We start from the raw sequence: 22,083 nt of genomic DNA on the forward strand, positions 1-22,083 counted from the left end.
AGCTCAAGGCAAGCGCTCTACCACTAGAGCCACAGCGCCACTTCTGGTTTTCTGGTGGTTAATTGGAGATAAGAGTCTCAGACTTTCCTGCCTGGGCTGGCTTTGAACCTGGATCCTCAGATCTTAGCCTCCTGAGTAGCTAGGATTACAGGCATGAGCCACCAGTGCCCAGCTCTCCTTGCATTTTTGAATTTAACATCCATGTATCAGGGAGACCATGTGCCATTTGTCTCTCTGATCTTGGCTTACCTCATTCAAAATAATTTGTTCCATCCATTTCCTTGCAAATGCCATTATTTTCTCCTTTCTGATAACTGCATAATATTCCATTGTATATAGGTACCATAATTTTTGGATCCATTCATCTGTAGTGGCACATCTGGGTTGTTTCCGTGTCTTGGCTATTGTGAACAGTGCTGCAGTGAACAGGAGGTGCATGTGTATCCTGGTTCCTGTTGCTCAGGGTAGATACCTAGAAGTGGTATGGCTGGGTCATAGGGGAGGTCTCTATTTAGTTTTCTGAGGTACCTCCAGACTGCTTTCCAAAATGGTTGTATTAGTATACATTCCCACCAGCAATGCAATAGAGTTCCTCTTTCTCTGCATCCCTGCCAGCACTGAGCTAGTTTTGATTTTTTTTTTGGGGGGGGGGTCCGGTCATGGGGTCTGGGCCTGGGCCACAGTGCCACTTCCAGCTTTTTTCTTTTTACTTATGTGGTGCTGAGGAATTGAACCCAGGGCCTCAGGCATGCAAGGCAAGCACTCTACCACTGAGCCACCTTCCTAGCACCTTGATTTTTTTTTTTAATTTTAGTACTTTAAAGAGCTGGGGATCAGTCTCACTGGTAGAGTACTTGCCAACATGTGCAAGGCCCTGATTTTGATCCTCAGGACTGCTTAAAAATTTCCAAGATGGGGAACCAGTGGCTTGCACCGTATTCCTAGCAACTTAAGAGGCTAAGACCAAAGATTATAGTTTGAAGTCAGCCCAGGTAGAATATTATGTGAGATTTCATCTCAAAATAACCAGCAAAAGGCAGGTCTAGAGGCATATATAAGTGGAAGAGCACTAGCTGAGCAACAAGGCTTTTGGGTTTAAAACCCAATTACCCCCCCTCCAAAGTTTCCAATTTTAATACCTAAATGTTTTTTAGAAGCTGGGTGCTGGTGGCTCACACCTATAATCCTAGCTACTTAGGAGGCTGAGATTTGAGGATCACAGTTCAAAGCCTGCCTGGGCAAGAAAGTCTATGAGACTTAGCTCCAATTAGCCAGCAAAAAGCCAGAAGTGGAACTGTGGTTCAAGTGATAAAGCACTAGCCTTGAAGATAAAAGCTCAGTAATAATGCCCAGGCCCTGAGTTCTAGCCCCAGGACCAGAACAAAAGAACTTTTAATAATAGTTTTTAATCTTCCTTTTTCCCCTTGTTATAGTTAAATGAAATATTACTTGTGTTATCACTTTGTGTTAGTAGGAATCTTTGTAATACAGTGTAGGATAAATGGACTAAGTCAGCCTTTCTTTACCATAGCTTCTAGAGGGCTTTGAGCCTGTACTTCCCAAGGACTAGGACTCAGCTGGTTCAGCATATCTACATAATTTTGCTTCAAGCAAATGCTGTCTTTGATAACTCTGTTTGTAGCCTTGAGACTAAGTGTGCATGTGCAGCTTTCTGTGATCATCCTTGTTCAGATGCTACTTTTGTCTAGAGGGGGTATAAATAGATACCACTGAAGGACAGACAGGGTGCAGTGGGATGATACTACTTTTGGACAGTGTGCTGTCACTGAAGGATACAGCAGCTGAAGTTATACTGATAGACATATACTGTGAACTGTGAACAGAATGAAGCTGGTGCTGCTGTACAGAGTCTGGGAGTCTACACTGGGATGGGCAATGAGCAGTATATGGTTATTCTAGGGGCTAAAGCTGTTGTTACACCCAATGAATGAGTGTGTAGGGTAAGGAGCTTTGAATTAAGCACGATCATTATCCCTACCATGTCCCATATTTTCTTCTGACTATCTGAATCTTGTTTCGGTTTACCTAAAGCTGAGAACCTGCACAACAAACAGAATCTCAGTTCTTTTGATATACAATATTAAAATCTAAAAGATAATTTTGAGGAAGGAGTATGAGTTTGTTTACATGTGTCATGCAGGAATTCCCTTTGGGTAGTTTATTTTAATTATTACATATTTCTTATGCAAGGAGTCCTTTCACTCAGCAGTCTGTTGTCAGAACTCAAAACCTGTTTGAGGAGACTGATATCTCTATCCATCTCTCACTAGTTATTGTCTAAATAATATCTATAACTCATTAATATCAATATTTGTAGTTCTCTCAGGTTATACATTTTTAGTATTTTAATCTAGAACTGTCATCTGTTGGTATTACTTTTGTCATCTATTTGTAAGCAACTGTGAAGTTAAAGTATAGATTAAAAAATGCAATATAGGGCTGGGAAGGTGGCTCAGTGGTAGAGCGCTTGTCTTGCATGTATGAGGCCCTGGGTTTGATTCCTCAGCACCACATAAGCAAAAAGCCGGAAGTGGCGCTGTGGCTCAAGTGGTAGAGTGCTAGCCCTGAGCTGAAGAGCTGAGGGACAGCGCCCAGGCCCAGAGTTGAGGCCCCATGACCGGACCCCCCCAAAAAATGCAATATACTAGTAAGCAAATAATAAAGAACTGGACTTTTATTTTGATACAGCAGCATCCTAAAAGTAACATGAAATAAAATGGCTTACCTATGGGCTATGCCTCATAGCCTGGTGCCCAAAGCTAAGCCAGTTTGAAGTTGTCATATTCAGACTGACAGTTATATAAACATCAGAATATTACTGTAGATATCCTCTGCAAAATTAAGTAAAATTAAAAAATTGTTGGGGAAGTTAATTATTATTTTACACATTGTGAATTGGAACAATCTTTAGTAAGTTTGAGAAAATAAAAGTAATCATTTAATTGATGCCAGTGGCTCACACTTGTAATCCTGGCTACTCAGGAGATTGAGATCTGAAGATTGTGGTTTGAAGCCAGCCCAGGCAGGAAAGTCCATAAGATTCTTACCCCCATTTAACCACCAAAAAAGTCAGAATGGAGCTATGGCTCAAGTGGTAGTGTGCCAGCCCTGAACAAACAAAGCTTAGGAACAGCACCCATGTCCTGAGCTTAAGCCCAAGTCCAGCCTGTGTACAGGTGCATGTGCGCGCGCGCGTGCACACGCACGCACGCACGCACGCACGCACGCACACACACACACACACACACTAGCCTAAGAATACCTACCCATGGAATTTATTTCATATTACTTAAATTCTCAATTTTTTCCCTTTTCATTTCTCTCCCTTATCTTCTTCCCCTGCTTTCTGTTCATCTTTATCTTTGTTTCCCCATCTGGATGTATAGTGCAAACTGGCTTTGAACTTATGGTCTTCCTGCTATAACCTACAAAGTACTAAGATTACAGGCATGAACCACTGCTCTATTTGTCTCTTTATATTTATTGATTTATTATTTTTTTGTTGTTGTTGGTTGTAAGGCCTGAACTCTGGGCCTGGGCACTGTCCCTCAGTTCTTCAGCCCGAGGCCAGTGTTCTACCACTTGAGCCATAGCACCACTTCAGGCTTTTACTGCTTATATGGTGCTGAGGAATCGAACCCAGGGCCTCATGCACACAAGGCAATCTCTCTACCACTGTGCCACCTTCCCAGCCCCTCTCTCTCTTTAAACATATCAGATATTCTAGTATTTTAAATGCCATTCCTGTAACTATAGACTTCTGAGTGAGAAGTCCAACTCCAAACCCTACATGTTAGGTTGGGGCCTTGCCCTAATGCACCAAATAAAGAGAAGAGTAATGATGAAGGACAGAGGAAGATGTATTATGTATGTGGCAAAGCCATGCCAAGGAAGAGGCAGAATAGCATTTCAGACCATCTTTGTGGTGTAGACTAAGTTTTAGGCATAAAGAGAGGAAGAATTGGGCTAGGCTGAGAGATCTTCAGTGAGATAACAATTAGGAAGCAGTCCTGTTACAAGTGTGGTCAGAGGTGGTTGCAGGTGTGACCAGTTGCTCATCACTCAGGATTGGTCAGGTGGGGCCTGGTCACAGTAAGAAAGTCATTGCTGCCTGAGGAAGGAAGTAGCTTGATTTCTGTCACAAGATGTTTATTCCTATCCTTGGGAGAGTTCCAGGGTGGCGGCAAGATGACTGCTCAGGCAAAGCAGATGTAATATGGAGGCAGGGGTGTCAAATTATTTACACTACTTCCTTCCAGTTAACTTGTGAATCAGTGTTTTCCAGCAAAGGCAGTTTTTTGTTTTGGGTCTGGTCATGGGCCTGAACTTTGGGCACTGTCCCTCAGCTCTTCAGCTCAAGGCTAGCGCTCTACCACTTGAGCCACAGCGCCACTTCTGGCTTTTTTCTTATGTGGTGCTGAGAAATCGAACCCAGGGCCTCATGCATGCAAGGCAAGCGCTCTACCACTGAGCCACCTTCCCAGCCTGTACAAAGCAGTTTTTAAGTGCCTGTTATAGTCTTACAGGTAATCTTCAGAAGAACACCTATGTGACATATCTGTATGGGAAATGGCTTCTTTCATAGAAATACTTTTTTTCTTTTTTGGTCATGGGGCTTGAACTCAGGGCTTAGGCAGAGCTTTTTTTTTTTTTTTTTTTTTTTGCTCAAGAGTACTTTGTTTTCTTTTGTTTTTTGTTTTTTGAGACAAAGGTCTTGCTTACATAGCCTCGACTGGACTTCAATTCAGGATCTTCCTGCCTATAACCTCCCCAAGTGCTGGGATTACAGGCATATGCCATGAGATTTTTCAAGAAGTAGTTTCTTGTAAAATTAATGGAAACTTTGTCTCCTAGCACGGACAGTCCTGAGCTGCTGCATATTGTGCTTCTTATCAGAGTTTAAGAGGGCAGTGTCTGTTTCCTCAAGATGGTGTGATAATTAGGTGTTGCAGTAGTTGTGTAAAAGAGATAACAGCTCAAAAGCAACCAAAATCTAGTAGACTTGCTTTAAGGAAAAGGGCAAAGTCTTTTCCTGCCCTACAATTTTAAATCTTCCTGTTCCCACCCACTGCAAAACTTTGAAACAATAGCATTCTTATTGCCAGCCATAAGAATGGCAGCTTTATGTTCACTCTTAAGAAATTTCTTGTTTTGTATCCTTAATGGCTCTTAAGTTTCCCACCTTCTTGTAATTTTTGTTGAATGGATAAGAATAATACATGCTGTTTTCCTAGTAGGGATACACTTTGAAACAATCAATCTCCCCTCCCTTAAAATTCCATTTTGAAAAGTATTAAGGCAGCCAAATGAATGCTTTTATACTGAGGGGGATTTTTTTTTTTTTTTTTTTGCCGGTTGTGGGGCCTGAACTCTGGGCCTTGGCACTGTCCCTCAGCTCTTTAGCTCAAGGCTAGCGCTCTACCACTTGAGTCACAGGGCCACTTCTGGCTTTTTCTGCTTATGTGGTGCTGAGGAATCGAACCCAGGGCCTCATGCATTGCAAGGCAAGTGCTCTACCACTGAGCCACCTTCCCAGCCCTGAGGGGGATTTTTTATACTGAGGGGGATTTTTTTTTTTTTTTTTGGTCAGTCATAAGGCTTGAACTCAGGGCCTGGGCACTGTTCCTGAGCTCTTCAGCTCAAGGCTAGTGCTCTACCACTTGAGCCACAGCGCCATTTCCAGTTTTCTGGTGGTTAATTGGAGATAAAAGTCCCAAAGACTTTCCTGCCGGGGCTAGCTTTGAACCATGATCCTCAGATCTCAGCCACCAGTGCCCAGCTAAAATGAGAGTTCTTATCTATGACAATATATTAATTCCTTACCCCCGAACAACCTTTGTAATTACACAGCATCACAGTACTTCCATTTTCTTTTTATTTCAACAAAAGCTTTTTTTTGTTTGTTAGTTTGCTTGTTTGTTTTTTGGTGTTTGGTTGCTTGTCGGGTTTTTTTTTTTTTTTGAGACCTGGTCTCATTATACTTTTTAGACCTCCTGCCTCAGTCTTGGTCTTGTTATTATGCCCAGTTGACAATCGTTTCTTTCTGTCAGTAGAGTGAGAAAACAGCCTTATAAAGGAGCCTGCTTTCTCAGCTTCTCCTGCTGAGGACTTACCTAAAGTGGCAACATTAGTAATTATCATAATCAAAACTAGAATACAAGTCTCCTCTCATTTAGAATTTCTCTTTCGACTTTTTTTTTCTCCTTCTCTTTCAACTTCTTTGATGCTAGGTTAACTTTTCCAAGGAATTTTCCAACTTCCTTGATTTTTAGATTAAAATAAGAATATAGGATAATATTTTTATAGTCAGACTGCTTTTAGGGAATTTAAATACTAAGCTTGGAAATGTGTGAAGGCGGGTGCGCTGGATATTTTTGTTTATCGTCCACCCTTCTCTATCCTGTTCTGTCCTGAGAGGCTTGCCACAGTGTTAATAGTTCATTGTGGGTTTCTGGTTCAGGTTCAGCAGGAGGTTAAAGGGCTTGAGGAGATGATGTCCCATGCATTCCTTATGCATGATAGTAGTTCTGTTTTTCAAAGACACTTGCCACTCTCTTCCTAAGGACTTGTACTAGCTGTAGAAACATGTCCAGCCCATGCACAGGGTAAGCAAGAGAGACCAGAGAGTTGCTATTTTCAAGGAATGCATCTCTCATCCAGTGATGTACAGGGATTGGTGGATAAATTCCTCCACTTCTGCTTCCTTGTGTTGGGACATCTATGAACTGTATTCTATGCCATCTTCCAGAGGTCTCTGTCAAGACCGAGCCCCTGTTGTACTCAGTGTGATCTGCATTCTGTGCTGGCCTTCTTTTGTGCTCAGTTTCATTTACCCACATCTCTTCCAGTATTTCGTAGTCATGAGCTTGGTGCTGATGAAAATAACAAGGGCACCCTTCATGTTCTAGAATAAAGACCTGCAGGTCATTGCCTCTTGAAGAAAAAAAAAAAGAACATAACAAGGGCAGGGTCTTAAAGGAAAGAAAATGGAAGTTTATTGATTTGTTGGGAAATTAAGGTCTACAGAGAATTTAAGGGAAATTAAGATATATCAGATGGCTAAATATTAGATCTTCTAGTTTAAAAGATGAGAGTAAGAAAAATAATGAATTATTCTTTTAGCCACAGAAAGCTACTTCAAATTTTGAAAGTCTTTGAGACATACTGTGAGATAATGAAATATTTGAAAACAAAACAATTTAGGCCAGCAATGATCATAATGTAATTGCCACCTGATGGCATCAAAATCACTAGAATTGCTATGGATTGCTCCTCAGGATTCTTGCTGTTAGCAAAAATCTATTCTGGCCCTGATTCTGCACTTCCTTCAAGTTCTCTGCAGTACAGATATGATGAATCAACTCCCACTTCTCTCTGTGTGTATCTGTGTGTGTACTGTGGCACTCTTGCTTACTTGATTTTTTTGCTGGTGCTCTATTACTGGAGCCACTCTTCCACTTCTGGCCTTTTATTCATTAATTGGAGGAAAGTATCTCTCAGATTTATCTGCATGGACTGGCTTCCAACCTAGATGCTCAGATCATTATCTCCTCCTCCTCCTCCTCCTCCTCCTCCTCCTCCTCCTCCTCCTCCTCCTCCTCCTCCTCCTCCTCTTCCTCCTCCTCCTCCTCTTCCCTCCCCTCTCCTTCTCCTCCTCCTAGTGGTAGGCTAGTGCTCTACCACTTGAGCTCCATTTTCTGTTATTTTTTTTGTTTGGTTGGTGTTTTTAATTGGAGATAAGAGTCTCATGAACTTTTCTGACTAGGCTGACTTTGAACTGCGATCCTCAAGATCTCTGAGTAGTTAGGGTTACAGGCATGAGCACCAGACTCTAGGCTGCTTGATATGCTTCATTTATCATTTTAGGCATTGCTATGACAGTACTTATACTGAGTTGTAGCAGAAATAAAAAGTCTTTCCTATTTTTTTGTGTGAAGTTTTAGCAAGGATTTATTTTAGTATAATAGGGTTAAAGTAAGGAGAAATAGAAAAAGAGAAATATTCCTGCTCCCCATGCAGGAAATGGGAGCTAAAGATTCCAAATGTTTTCTTTTTATGTATCAACAAAATAAAGAACTGCTAAGATGGCTTTACGTCCTCAAGTGCATTGGTTAAAAATTCCTTGTTTAGATGAATATTAAACAGGCCTTCCCTTCTGGAACTTCAAGTCAGCTTGGAAATATAGGATAGGCTGAGAAGTGAAGGAAACTTTTGGGTGAGAAGAAATTATAACAGTGAGTGACAGGCTACTTTGGTAATTTGTTAATTATTGTGAGTCGTGGCTTACTGTTCAAATTGAATAAAATATGAAGTTAATAGGAAAGAATAAAGAGTACCCTTGAGGGTCAGGAAAGAGCAGAATTTCTGGGATATTGGAGAGGGGAGGAGGTTGGTGGTGTCATGTCTAGTGGGAACCCTTGACTGTCCTGTGGTCTTGTCCTAGTGGTAGTATTTTAGAGCGGAAAGCTGCTTGGTGTTTTAGAAATGTTCCACCGTAGGCAATAGGGCTTGCTGTTGAGGCACAGTCCTTCACAACGCCTCCCCTCCCCATATGCTGACTGATGACCATTTAACGATAGAAATTGTCACATAGTTTGGAGTGGACTAGAAAATTTCAAATTTTTGAGACATTTATGTGACCAATTCATGTGCTAAAAAGTTCTACTTGAAAATATGTACTTTTCTAACATTTTCTCCTAAATTTTTGTTAGGATGTTTGATATTTAGTAGAAATAATATAAAATATGTGAAGAAAAGGTTCATAATCCCACTTCTGCAACCATTTCCCCTCCATGTTGCTCCTTCAGAGAAGACTTCTTTAACATTTTTATTATTATTATCTTTAAGTAGTTGTACAAAGAAGTTCCCATTCTACAAAACAGTATATGAATACAAGGTGTCTGACAATACCCATTGCTCCTAACCCATCCTAGAGAAGAATTCTTATGAGTCCTCTTTCATGTTCATACATGAAGTGCACATGTATGTACATTGTAGTAAAAAGAATATCATCAATATTTTGTTAGTTACAGATCTATCTATAGCAGATTTGTAGTGACCCACAGCTTATTACAGCTCTTTATTAGTTCTGTAAACCTTGCTCCTTGATGTGTTCTTGCTCTTCTTGTAATCTGGCCAGCCCTCAGCTTGTTAGAACTCACTTTACCTGTGCACACAAGGGCCAGAAGTGCCTAAGAATTTGTGTTCTGACCTCTAGCCCTGGAGAAGTGATTGATAGATTAAAAAATATAAATTTCAACTTATCAGCCTAATTTAGTCAATTTCAGGTCATGATGAAGTCATCATGACTTCCTGGCTCTTTTGATTGGTTAGCCAAAAGGGTCAGATCTGACTTACATTTAGTTTTCCTTATGGAAATTTGAGGAAGGTCACAAGATCGGTACCAACAACCTAATGTAAAAGAGAAAAGTTGGCTAGTTTTGTCATTGTCTCAATGCTTTGTCACCTCTAGCTGAGCTCTGCAAAGGTGGAGACACCCACAATAATACAATAGCTTCCTGCTGCAAGCTGAGCTACAGTGGTCTTTTGAATCAGCATGACCCTAGAGGCAAGCTGTTTGTCCTTTAAAACTTTCTGGCCTTTTAAGAACAGTAGTGGCCTAGAAGACAAAGATTTATGGAATCTTGACTGCTTGGAATGTATAATCCTGGTGGGGGTGGGGAAGGGGGGGCTTAATAAGAGTTAGCTAGTGTGGTACATTTTCTATAATACCATCTCCTCTCTCTCAGAGCTACTTTTAAGTTCCCTTGGCAGTGTTCCCATAAAAGGGTGGTCCTGTCTGTAGAAGCCTAGGCCTTTTCCTTCCTTTTATTATGTTTTTAATTTTTTTTAAAGTGCTGGAACCAGCATCTACTCCTTTCCTGCCCTCCCTGGCCCCAGAATTTCTCATTTCTCCCCTGACACACTCATTTGGAAAGTTTTTGAACCAGTGTAGAATCAACTTGAGAGACTACTTCCGCACCCCTCCCACCAATGGGAATATTGTGTGTCATGGATGGAAAGATTTGAATACTACTATCACATTGAGCATAAGTAAGGCTGTTTGTCTGCCTTGGCACACAGCCCAAGTTAACTTTGCTTTGCTGAAAATGGATATAATGCTCTATGTTTGAACAAGAAATCATGTGTATCAAACGCTTTTGGAAAAGCATTTGTAATATGTTATTTTGTAACAGTTACTTTAATAAACATGTGCTTTAGCAAGGAGATTCAGCATGACAGCTGCATTTAAACATCTATACATTGTTAAATTTAATGTATTTTAAATAAACTTAATTTTAGAATACTTTTCAATTTAAAGAATAGTTACATTATGTAAGATGTATGATAGGATCTTATTTACATTAATATAGTATATTTGATTAAATTAATGAACCAATATTGATAATCATTATTTCCTAAAGTTACCTATTTGATATAGTTTGAATATGAAGTGTCCCCTACAGATTCATGTGTTGGATGCTTTGTCCTGGGTACTATTTTGGGAGGTTCTAGTAATGTTAGGAGGTGGGTCTCAGCTAGAGAAAGGAGACCACTGGGTTATACCTTTAAAGAGGGTATTTGGCCTTTGGTCCCTGTCCAGCCCTCTGTTTCCTGACTAACAAAGGAAGTTCTTCCATCACTTACTCCACTGCCTGAAATTCTGTCTCGCTATGGACCCAGAATCCGCAGAACTAAGCATTATGGACTGAAAATTCTATTGTTGATGACCTTGACATAAGAAATACAGGTTAGGATGGTTAATATAATGTCTCCCAATTGGGATTTGTCTGTATTCTTTCTCATAATTAGATTGGGGTTATATGGTGTTTAGAGGAAAACGCTGAGGTAGAGGAACATTTTCATTAGCTTATACCAGGGCTATGTACTGTCAACATGACTTATCAGTGTTGATCTTGGTCACATTGCTGCAGTAGTAAAGTATTGTGAGATCTTTCCAGTGTAATACCACTTTCTTACTCCCTTTCTAAATTGTACTTCTTGGAAAGAAGTCACTTACATGTTGTCAAGCCGCTAGAGGAAGTAGGCAACCAGGAAAAATCAGGCGGGGGTGGAGGGGGGGGGGACACAACAAGCTGCTGCCGAGAAATACCGTGTCCCTATCAAAAACACCATCTGAGTCAACCATTCTTTTAGTGCACTGGCCTAAAACTGCTCAAAATAGCAAAACAAGCTATGTGCCACAAGTCCCGTCCCCCCTTCCCCCCATAAAGTTCTGCTTTTACCCCACCTATTAAAGCTCTACTGCAACTGCACTCAGTGAGACCTCTCTGATCCCAACCAGGGAGTTCTCCTGGGAGCTTACACCAATAAACTTTCCTGTCCATATTTTATTCCTGTCTGCTAAAAACCTTTTATCTCCCCAAACCCCTTACATATGTGTTCTGCACTTCAAGAGTGGAGAGTTACACATTACCTCCTAGCGGGCAAAGTGCTTATATAAATCATTTGAATTTTTTTTGTTTTTGGTTGGTTGTGGGGCTTGAACTCTGAGCCTGGGCGCTGTCCCTCAGCAGTTCAGCTCAAAGCTAACACTCTGTCACTTGAACCACAGCACCACTTCCCATTTTCTGGTGGTTTCTTGGAGATAAGAGTCTCGTGGGCTTTCCTGCCCGGGCTGGCTTTGAACCGTGATCCTCAGATCTCAGCCATCAGCACCTAGTTCATTTGAAATTTTTATGTACAGCATTGTATATTCATTCCCACTTACTTATGTATTGATTTAATAATTAGTTAATTTAATAAATTATAGTCTAATGTTAGTATAGACTCATAAAAATATTTCTTTTATGTGTTGACTTATAATTGAATGCCACTCTTGCTGCTGAAATTATTCTAGTCTTGACTATCTGAAGCTTTTAGAGTTGACTTCTGTATCACTTGGACATAATCCATCTTTGTAAGTTTTTTAAAAGTTTATCACTTTTTGGTAATAAGATACTCCAAGTTTACCTTGACCCAGTCCTACAATCATCTGTTTCTCAAGGTAGCTTCAGTGCCTTTTAATGGAGGATAGTTTTAGAAGTGTGTAGGAATGAGATATACTTATTGGTACTGGAGTATCTTTGTTTAGATATACTTCTAGCTGATAGAGCAAATATATATTCTACAAGACCACACTAAAGCTACCAGCACAACTATGTTTATTGCAGCATTATTTACCATAGCTAAGATATGGAACCAACCCAGATGCCCCTCAGTAGATGAATGGATCAAGAAAATGTGGTATATATACACAATGGAATTCTATGCCTCCATCAGAAAGAATGACATTGCCCCATTTGTTAGGAAATGGAAAGACTTGGAAAAAATTATATTAAGTGAAGTAAGCCAGGCCCAAAGAAACATAGGTCCCATGGTTTCCCTTATTTGTAATATCTAGTATATGTATGAGTCAAGCGGAAAAGGTCAGATAATGTGATGTCAGGAAAATGAACCCTTAGATGTGTATTTTAATGTTTTTTTCTTTCATGCATGTGTTTCTAACGCATTTATAAGATTATCTCTTTGTTGCTTTGTATGTCCCTCCCCCACAGTATAACCCCTGCTTTCACTATATTTGATGTCAGTATAACTTGTGGAGGAGATAGGGAAAAACCAGTTGTTTAAGGATACAGGTGGACCTGTTGCAACAATGAGAAGTACAAGTTGTCATGTCCAAAACGAGCTTTACAACGTCAGTGCAGGGGGGGGAGGGGGGAAGGGGAGGGAAGGAGAAGGATTGGTATTGGGGGGGAGGGGGGAGGCTGGGAAGGGATGTGAAGGGTAAACAAAGGAGGAGGCTGCAATGCTTGGTAAGAAATGTATGCATTATCCTGCCCATGTAATTGTAACTCCTCTGTACAATATGTTCACAAATAAAATTAAATTAAATTAAAAAAATATATATATTCTAAACCTTGTATATATATATATATACACACAACTATACACAATTTTGTGTATATAAATTTTGTTATTTTTGTTATATTTCACTATAAGTTTTGCTATATTTATTGATATATAGTTGTATTGAACTAAACATAGGTGATTCTGATATTTCTGATTCTAATCCATTACCTTCAGTGAAAAAAAATTAAGAGAAAAAATGAAGCAGATTTTAGTAATTGTCCAGAAAAACTCATAATAGGAAAGCCTCTTCAGTCTGTGAATATCTTTGTGTATGTTTTTATTAAAAAAATCAATTTGAAGATAATTGGAAACTTTTAAGGTGTTGAAAAGTGAGAGGCTGTAAATGGGGAAGCTCCATGTTTTAATTAAAGATCTGACTGCAAAAAATAGAAAAACAAAAAATAAAAACCTAGTTAAAGGCTTTTCAGTAAAGTGACTTAGTTATTGGGCATAGCAAGCTCAAGGTCCTGAGTCCACTCCCCAGTACTACCAATGGGAAGATAAATATTATCAAATTGTGTTGCATGCCTATATGATACTGTTACAATGAAACCTATTTTAAAAAGAAATGAATATTGGTGGGGAGAAAAAAATGAATTCCTAAGGTAAGATTTATTAATTTCTATATAACATGTAACATTTTCCCCCAAGATTTAGAAGTACTGTAATTTATTATGATTATACATCTCTGTCAGTCATAAGAATACATTCTTGTAGTTTCCCCATAATCTTGGAGCTGACTATTCTATTTAAAAAATATCTAAGCCAGATGCCAGTGGCTCATGCCTGTAGTCCTAGCTACTCAGGAGGCTGAGATCTAAGGATCATGGTTCAAAGCCAGCTTGGGCACGACAATCCCTGAGACTCTTTTTTTTTTTTTTGTCGGTCATGGGGATTGAACTCTGGGCCTGGGCACTGTCCTTCAATTCTTCAGCTCAAAGCTAGCGCTCTACCACTTAAGCCAAAGTGCCACTTCTGGTTTTCTGGTGGTTTATTGGAGATAAGAGTCTCATGGACTTTCCTGCCTGGGCTGGCTTTGTACCGTGATCCTCAGATCTCAGCCTCCTGAGTAGCTAGGATTACAGGTGTGAGCCACTGGCACCCGACCCCTGAGACTCTTACCTCCAATAGACCACCAGAAAACCAGAAGTAGCGCTGTGGCTCAAGTGGTAGAGTGCTGGCCTTGAGCTGAAGAGCTCAGGGACAGTGCCCAGGCCCAGAGTTCAAGCCCCACAACCAAGAAAATAACAAAAATATATAAAAAAATGACACAGAATTTGAACCCTGTATCAAATATCATGAGAAGCATTTTAGTATATTCACATACAGTAAAACTGATAGCAGTCTTGAAACTGGGAAAGCATCTTACTTTGTACAATAGTTACCCTGGGCTTTTATTTTATTATACATAAAACTAGAGTACCTCTTTTCATTAGTTTTATCAATAGACTTCTGTTTTAATGGAGAACTAGAAACAATGTAGGGACCAGAATGCCCATCCTCCACTCTATCCAGCCAACTGCCCTTCCTTCGCCTAGCCCCCACTGATGGAGTAATTACCATTATCACTCAGCCCAATTTATGTGGCTGCTGCTTAGTCAAGATTGTGTGTGAAAAGTGCCTCTAACTGTTCGTGCTATAAAAATTAAGGAAGATAAAATAAAAATTAATTTTTGAGTTAGAGGCCATTAGTGGATCTTAATGTTGTAGAGTGAGAAATTGGAATGTAATGCAATGAAGAACAGAACGAATGATAAAGTGAATGGGGGCAAGGAAAGGAAGGCACAGTGTAGCCCACAGTCTTACATTTGTTGTTTGTGAAGGAAAGGCAAGGCTTGGGCTGATGAAAGGAATGGTTTGATTTTTCAAATCTTTGGTAAAACACATGTAACATAAAACTTACCCCACTGACTTTTCCTTTTCTCTTCTCTCCTTGTTCTCCTCTCCTCCTCTTTGTTTTCCCAAGGCTTGAACTCAAGGACCTCATGCTCATTCAATTTGCCCACAGCTGGTGCCTGACTTTTTTTGCTAGTTAATAGGAGATGTAGTCTTGAGGATTTTTTTTGGGGTGGGGTGGGGTGCTCAGGTTGGCTTCAAACTACAGTCTTCTAGATCTTAGCCTTCTGAATAGCTAGGTTTACAGGTGTGAGCTACTGGTACCCAGCCCTATTGACCATTTCTGACTAATAGTTAAGCATTGTTAATTATATTTACTTAATGTAACCAATCTCCAGAGCTTCTTAATCTTGCAAAACTAAACTGTGTACCCACTAAACACCAGAAATTGATTTTTTTTGTCAGTTGTGGGGCTTGAACTCTGGATGCTGTCCTTAAGCTCTTTAGCTCAAGGCTAGGGTTCTACCACTTGAGCCACAGCTCACTTCCACTGGTGGCTGTAATCCTAGCTACTCAGGAGGCTGAGATCTGAGGATTGCAGTTCAAAGCCAGCCTGGGCAGGAAAGGCTGAGTGAGATTCTTACCTCCAATTAACCACCAGAAAACTGGAAGTGGCAGTGTGGCTGTGGTAGAGCACTCACCTTGAGCTGAACAGCTGAGGGACAGCTCCCTAAGCACAGAGTTCAGGCCCCACATCCAAAAAAAAAAAAAAAAAAAAACCAAAGATAAAACCTCTTGTGTCCCTATCTTGGGGCTCATTTCACTTAGCATCATCTTATATGGTCATATGTACATAGTTTTTAACCTTTTCTGCTTGTTCTAGATGTATACTAGTTATTGCAAATAAGGGAAACCATGGGACCTATGTTTCTTTGGGTCTGACTTACTTCATTTAATATAATTTTTTCCAAACCTTTCCTTTCCTAACAAATGGGGCAATGCCATTCTTTCTGATGGAGGCATAGACTTCCATTGTATATATACACATATAGTTATGTGTGTGTGTGTGTGTGTGTGTGTGTGTGTGTGTGTGTGTGTGTGTGTGTGTGTGTATAATATACCACATTTTTTGATCCACTCATCTACTGAGGGGCGTCTAGGTTGATTCCATATCTTAGCTCTGGTGAATAATGCTGCGATAAACATAGTTGTGCTGGTAGCTTTAGTATGGCCTTGTTTGTGATCATTTGGGTAAATGCCCAAAAGTGGGATTGCTGGGTCATAGGGGAACCTCCATACTGCTTTCTAAAGTGGTTGAACAAGTTTACACTCCCACCAACAATGCAGTAGGGTTCCCTTTTGGCCACATCCCCTCCAGCATCTGTTGTTATTAACTTTCTTGATTATAGCCATTCTAACTGGGGTAAGGTAGAATGTCAGTGTTGTTTTGATTTGCATTTTTTTTTTTTTTGTCAGTTGTGGGACCTGAACTCTGGGCCTGGGCTCTGTCCCTCAGCTTTTCAGCTCAAGGCAAGTGCTCTGCCACTTCCAGTTTTTTCTGCTTATGTGGTGCTAAGGAATGAAACCCAGGGCCTCATGTATGGGAGGCAAACACTCTACCACTGAGCCACCTTCACAGCCCTGAATTGCATTTCTTTTATGGTCTATTGGCCATTCTTATTTCCTCTTCAGAGAAGTCTGTCTTTAAGTCTTTAGCCCACTTATTAATTGGACAGTTGTTTCTTTGAGGATTTGTTGTTGGGGAGTTAATTTTTTGAGTTCTAAGTATATTTTAGATATGAGGTCTTTGTCCATTGTATGGCTAGTGAAGATCTCCCAATCCGTGGGCTTTCTATTGATCTTGCTAGCTATGTCCTTTGCTTCAGTTTCATGCAATCCCATTTGTCCAACCTTTCTTTTATTTGTATTTTCTACTTCTATTGCAAAAAACTAATAACTTTGATAAGTATGATTTTTTTTTTTTTAGAAACCAGACTTAACTTTATTTTGGCCAGGCCTGGGCACTGTCCCTGAGCTTCTTTTGCATAAGGCTAGTGCTCTACCACTTGAGTCACAATGTCACTATCAGCTTTTTCTGTGTATGTGATACTGATGAATCGAACCCAGGGCTTCATGCATGCTAGGCAAGCACTTTACCACTAAGCCACATTCCCAGCCTACAAGATTTAATTTTTAAGATAAGGTCTTGAGTCTTTAAACAGATTCCTCCTCTATTTCTTTTATAACTTATTCTTGTGTGAATGGTAGGTAATATATACTTAACCATAACATTTTCACCATGCTGAGAGTGTGTGTACACTGGACAATATGATTAACTTGAAGCACAGAGTAGAGCATGCTACCATCAAAAAGCATTAAATATCACCAGAAGGTCCATGTAAATGAGTTAGGCACTAAAACTATGTTTCTTTTACTGTGTAGCCAAGTCAGATGAACTTTACATTTTTATAAAGCGTTAGATACAAATGAGAATTTTACCTTTCCTGGTTGAGCCAGAGTTTGCACTAGGTCTTTCGATGTCCTCTTCCATGAGGCCAAAGGAGACTAACAGAATGAGTGAAGTCACCTTTATTTGACAGTATTCAAGTAGGACATGATAGGAGTTGCTTTGAATTATAATTTTGTCTAAAATTAAGAACTTTGCTTCAGTGCCCACAGTAAGGCACTCATTGACAGATACAGGTGTGTACCTGATCCCCTCATACATTCTAGATCTTTCCCTCAATCATTAAGTTCTTTTTTGGGGGGAGGAGGGCTTTGATAGTCTGGTTTCCATCCTGTAGTTCACAAGCTTGTTGTAGGCATGCTGTTTTTCAAATCCCCCCCAAACAGTAGTACAAAGACATTCATAAAGATATTGACAAATATCCTATTTCTTTTCTTTTCTTTTTGTCAGAATTCAAGGCCAAGGTGCTGTCCCTGAGCTTTTCTGCTCAAGATTAGCACTCTGTCACTTTGAACAACAGCTCTACTTCTGGTGGTTTTCTGGTGGTTAATTGGAGATAAGAGTCTCATGAACTTCAAACCTGCCTGGGCTGGCTTCGAACCACAATCCACAGATTTTAGCCAACTGATTTAGCTAGAATTACATGTATGAGTTACTGGTGCTAGGCTCTATCATCCATCATCCTTCCCTCCCTCCCTCTCTTCTCTCCCTCCCTCCCTCCCTTCCTTTCTTCCTCCCTCCCTCCCTCTTTCCCTCTCTCTTTCCTTCCCTGCCTGCTTTCCTTCCTTCCTTCCTTCCTTCCTTCCTTCCTTCCTTCCTTCCTTCCTTCCTTCCTTCCTTCCTCCCTCCCTCCCTCCCTCCCTCCCTCCCTCCCTTCCTCCCTTCTTCCCTTCCCCCCTCTCTTCTTTTCCTTTCTTTTGCCAGTCCTTGGGCTTGAACTCTAGGCCTGGGTGCTTTTGTGTTCAAGACTACAATCTACCACTTGAGCCACAGCTCACTTCCAGTTTTTTGTGGAGATAAGAATCTCATAGACTTTCCAACCTGACCTGACTTCTAACCATGATCCTCAGATCTCAGCCTCCTGAGTAGCTAGGATTACAACATGAGCCACCAGTCTGTAACACTATCATAATTTCTTAAAAACAACATGACCAGCATAGGACAAATAACAAACCATTATTCATTATTCAAGATACAGTCTAACTGGCTCTGGAAAAGGCATCTATTGGATTTTTTAATTTAGTAAAATTAGTTATTATTATAAATACAAAATCCTGTAACTGTACCCTATTTAGTAAGACAAAGTATTGTTATATAGCTCCATATTCATTAGAGAATTCAAAATTTTTTATTTGGTTAATAACATCCATAATAATATTAATGTACTATTAAATGAGATGCCTAAACTAAATTCAGTCCTTGCATTGACTGAAAGTATAGTGAATGACTGAAAGTATAATGGGAACTGTAGTCTCTGTGTAGACAAAAATCAATCCTTGGTGGTCACCAATCTAATAGTGTAACAAAAAGATGCCTTACAGTATAATTAGCTTTAGACACAAAATGTGTGATGATAAAACAATGTAGGAAAAAATGTCAGGAATCTGGAAGCCATGTCTACCTTCCAACTTTCTTGCTATGCATTCATTCATTCATTCATTCGTTCATCCAACATTTATTTATGGAACATTTCCTGAGTTCCCACTGTGTGGAAGAAACCTTACTTGTGCTGGGGAATCTGTTGGACCATAGGGAAACCAGTTTCCTGCTCTTTATCTGCACCAATCGGAGCAGGTCCTTTCTTTAACTGCATCTATCCCTGGATTAGACTGGATATCTGAGATCTCTGTCAAACCTCAAATGCTGATTGAGGTTTGTAACCACTTGGTGGAGGGAGAAACTGCCTAAGCCTTTGAAGACTTACCTTCATGTAAGAGGGTTAGCACTTGTCTTAGTTTCAAAAAAACTTTGTACATTAAAAATAATTTTTAAAATAGTAGTTTGAAAATAGTTTTAAAATTATCTGGTCAGACATTTAGATCATCTTGTAATGTCTAGGTATGGCAAGCCAATTCATATAGAAGGTTAGCTTATAGAGGTATGAAGTCAAAGTTGGGAAAAGGTGAATGACCTGTGCCAAGACAGAGGTTCCCACGGAGAGTCAGTGACTCATGCCTGTAATCCTAGGCTAAAATCAGAGGATCAAGTTTGAAGCTACCATAGGCAGGGAAGTCTATGAGACTCTTAATTCCAATTAACCACACACACACATAAAAAAAAAGGCAGAAGTAGAGCTGTAGCTCAAGTGGTATAGTACCAAACCTGACAGCAAAAGCTAAGGGACAGCACCCAGGCCCTGAGCCAGGAAAAAAAAAAAAAAGGTTCCAGCCAGCAGCCTCCTTTGCCTCCTGGCTTCTCCTGCAATTGGACATTGCTTGAGTGACCTGATGAGTTTCTGTCATAATAATCCTGAAAAGGATTGCTGTCTGTCTTGGGATCAGAAGTGATCTACCTTATGGGGCAGAAAAAAAAGTTCTTGCTTTTATAGATTTTTCCAGCGTAACAAATGTATTGTTATTTGGCTTCATAATTGTAATACTTAAGTAACCTTTTTTTTTTTTTTTTTTTTTGCTTGCAGTCAAGATGACTTTTCCTAGGGAGAGAAACTGGATTTCTATTAGGGAGAGAGAAAAGACATAAGACATGAAAGGAAGAAAAGAGGGGGGGATGAAAGGAGGGAGAAGAAAAGGAGAGAGGGAACTTTGGAAATACATTTGTTCAAGAACAGGAAAAGCTGCAACACGAGGCAGGCAAGCCTTTGAGTAACTAGGGAAATGAGCTGTTAGACTCTTCGGCCAATCTGTCCTTTCTGTCAATGAAAAACACATAGGGTTCGAGGTTCCTTCCGAAACGGGGCTGGCTAATTTAGCCCCTCCCACAAGCCCAAGGGTCTGTTATATCTCTGATCCTTGAGTACCTCTCTCACTAAGACCGACCACAGCAATCCAGGCTGGAAAAACAAAAAACAGAAAACAAAACTAAGAAAGAGGAAGGAAACAAAAGCTGCTACTTATGGAAGATATAGAAGGTAAGACCAAACTGATTTGATCCGAAGTGTTAAGAAAAAAGGAGAGGGGGGAAAAAAAAGCCTAGATCAAAAGCAAGTACTTGAAAGAACTAGAGGCAAAAAGCCCTGAATGAACTTTCCCACCCTCTTCCTTCTGAGAGGAGGCAGAGAAAGAACTTGGGAAAAGTTTTAGGAAGCAAAGCTGAGGGTTTTAATCAAGAGTGAATCTTGAGCCAGCTGGATGAACTCATGAATATTAATTGTATGCAAATTGTGCTTTTTAGAGGCGAATGGATTTTGTTGTTGTTCCCTTGCTGCTTTAACTGGCAGCTGCTTCATCTACAGTCTGGAGTCATCTAGCCTGTGTTAGATCCTCAGCAATGTATTTTCTTGAAGATGCTGGGTTCTGTGTAGATTTGTTTTTGAATTTCCTGTGTACTTTGCTGTGGTGAAATTACCAAAGGCTTCCCTGCTGGGAGTTGGATGGATAAGTTAATGTGGCAAAAGGCTGTCACAACAGGACCCTGGAGCAAGTCTTACAAAAGGCTGAGAGTTTCCTGAGATGTGTGGGAGAGTGTGCTTGTCAGTGAAGGGTAAGGAGGAGTGAAGGGAAGAATAAGAGAGTTCTGTCTCAAAAGAGCAGGTCATATCTGACTGACTACATTTATATTTTGTTTCAAACCACAAGAACAGCGTGTTTGCACAAATGGTGTGCATGCTCTGTCTTTTTACCTCTTTTGGGCATTTTCTGCCAGGACAGAGAGCCAGCTGCTTGCCAGACTTTAGAAGCCTGGAAGAATCTCTGCAGGAGTGAAGGAAAGTAGAGTCTCAAACCTTCATCCCTGACTTTAAATATACCAGCACATTTTTATCACAAAGACTGTGGAGGAATAAGATGAAGAGCCAACAGATTGCTTACAGTTAAAGTAATGATAGCTGTTAAGGTTGACTAAATCTTTAATTCTGTGGTGGGAGCTGTTCTAAGCTTATTCCACGCTGTTTAGTCCTCACTTCAGCCATTGGAGGTAAGTACTGTCATTATTATCCCCATTTTCCAGATGAGGAAGTTGAGGAACTGGGAAAATAACTCATCCTGGGAATGACATAGTTAGGAAGTAGTGAATGTTGCTGTGAGCAGGATCTATATAAGGGCTTTTCTGCTCCCTACCCCTTGCACTGTGCTGTTGCTCTGCTCACGAGGCTCTCCCAGATGCCTTAACATTTGTGAATTCCTGAAGCTACCTGGAGAAATGATGCTGATAAAATCTCAGGTATGTGAAGGAACTGAACTTTGCAATCAGGTTCATATGCATTTTTCTCATTTGGTGCTCAAGGGCATTCTTTATGAGAGAGAAGTGAATATTGTTCTTATGGCCTTTTACAAAAGAGGTGAACTGTCAAGAAGAGTTAGGTGATATGAATCATACAGCTAGTTGTTGAAGAGTCCAGATGAGACCAGAAATTCTCTGCTTCTCATTTCTCTTCTACCTACAGAGTGAGCCCAGTCATCTGTGAACTTCTGCCCCAACATCCTCCCCCCTCTCCCAGCTAAGTCATCACTACTGGGCTACTTTCAGTTCCCCAAGGGAACTGCTCTTTCCCTTCCTCTTAGACTGTTGCAAGGCACTTTCCTGCACCTTAAGGCAATTTACCCCCTTTATTACTTCATGCTGAAGCTAACTTGCTTCATTTGAAATCTTGGCTGTATCATTTACTGTGTGCCTCAGTTTCTTACCTGTAAAATGAAAAGAATATCTGTTTCATATTGTTGTTGTCAGGA

The 22,083-nt window shown here is 40.2% G+C and overlaps 1 protein-coding gene across 4 annotated transcripts in view; it reads left to right on the plus strand.

Moving 5' to 3' along the window:
• Positions 1-22,083, plus strand: part of LOC138836122 (ectonucleoside triphosphate diphosphohydrolase 1-like) — a 96,065-nt gene that overhangs the window by 2,597 nt on the left and 71,385 nt on the right. Inside the window, exons 1-2 of one of the 4 annotated variants that reach the window (XM_070034641.1) lie at positions 20,111-20,324; positions 21,514-21,574. The exons of 1 other annotated variant lie outside the window; for it this stretch is intronic. Coding sequence is in view for 1 of the 3 variants with exons in the window: in XM_070034640.1 (XP_069890741.1) it covers positions 20,309-20,324 (16 nt within the window). In the remaining 2 variants the exon portion in view is untranslated. Of the gene's footprint in view, positions 1-20,110; positions 20,325-21,073; positions 21,329-21,513; positions 21,575-22,083 lie in introns of those variants that run through there. 2 more of the 4 variants (XM_070034640.1, XM_070034642.1) reach the window with 2 other exon arrangements.

Source organism: Dipodomys merriami, unplaced genomic scaffold (genome assembly GCF_024711535.1).
Source record: "Dipodomys merriami isolate MVZ:Mamm:240054 unplaced genomic scaffold, mDipMer1.0.p SCAF_249, whole genome shotgun sequence".
NCBI classification, from domain to species: domain Eukaryota; kingdom Metazoa; phylum Chordata; class Mammalia; order Rodentia; family Heteromyidae; genus Dipodomys; species Dipodomys merriami.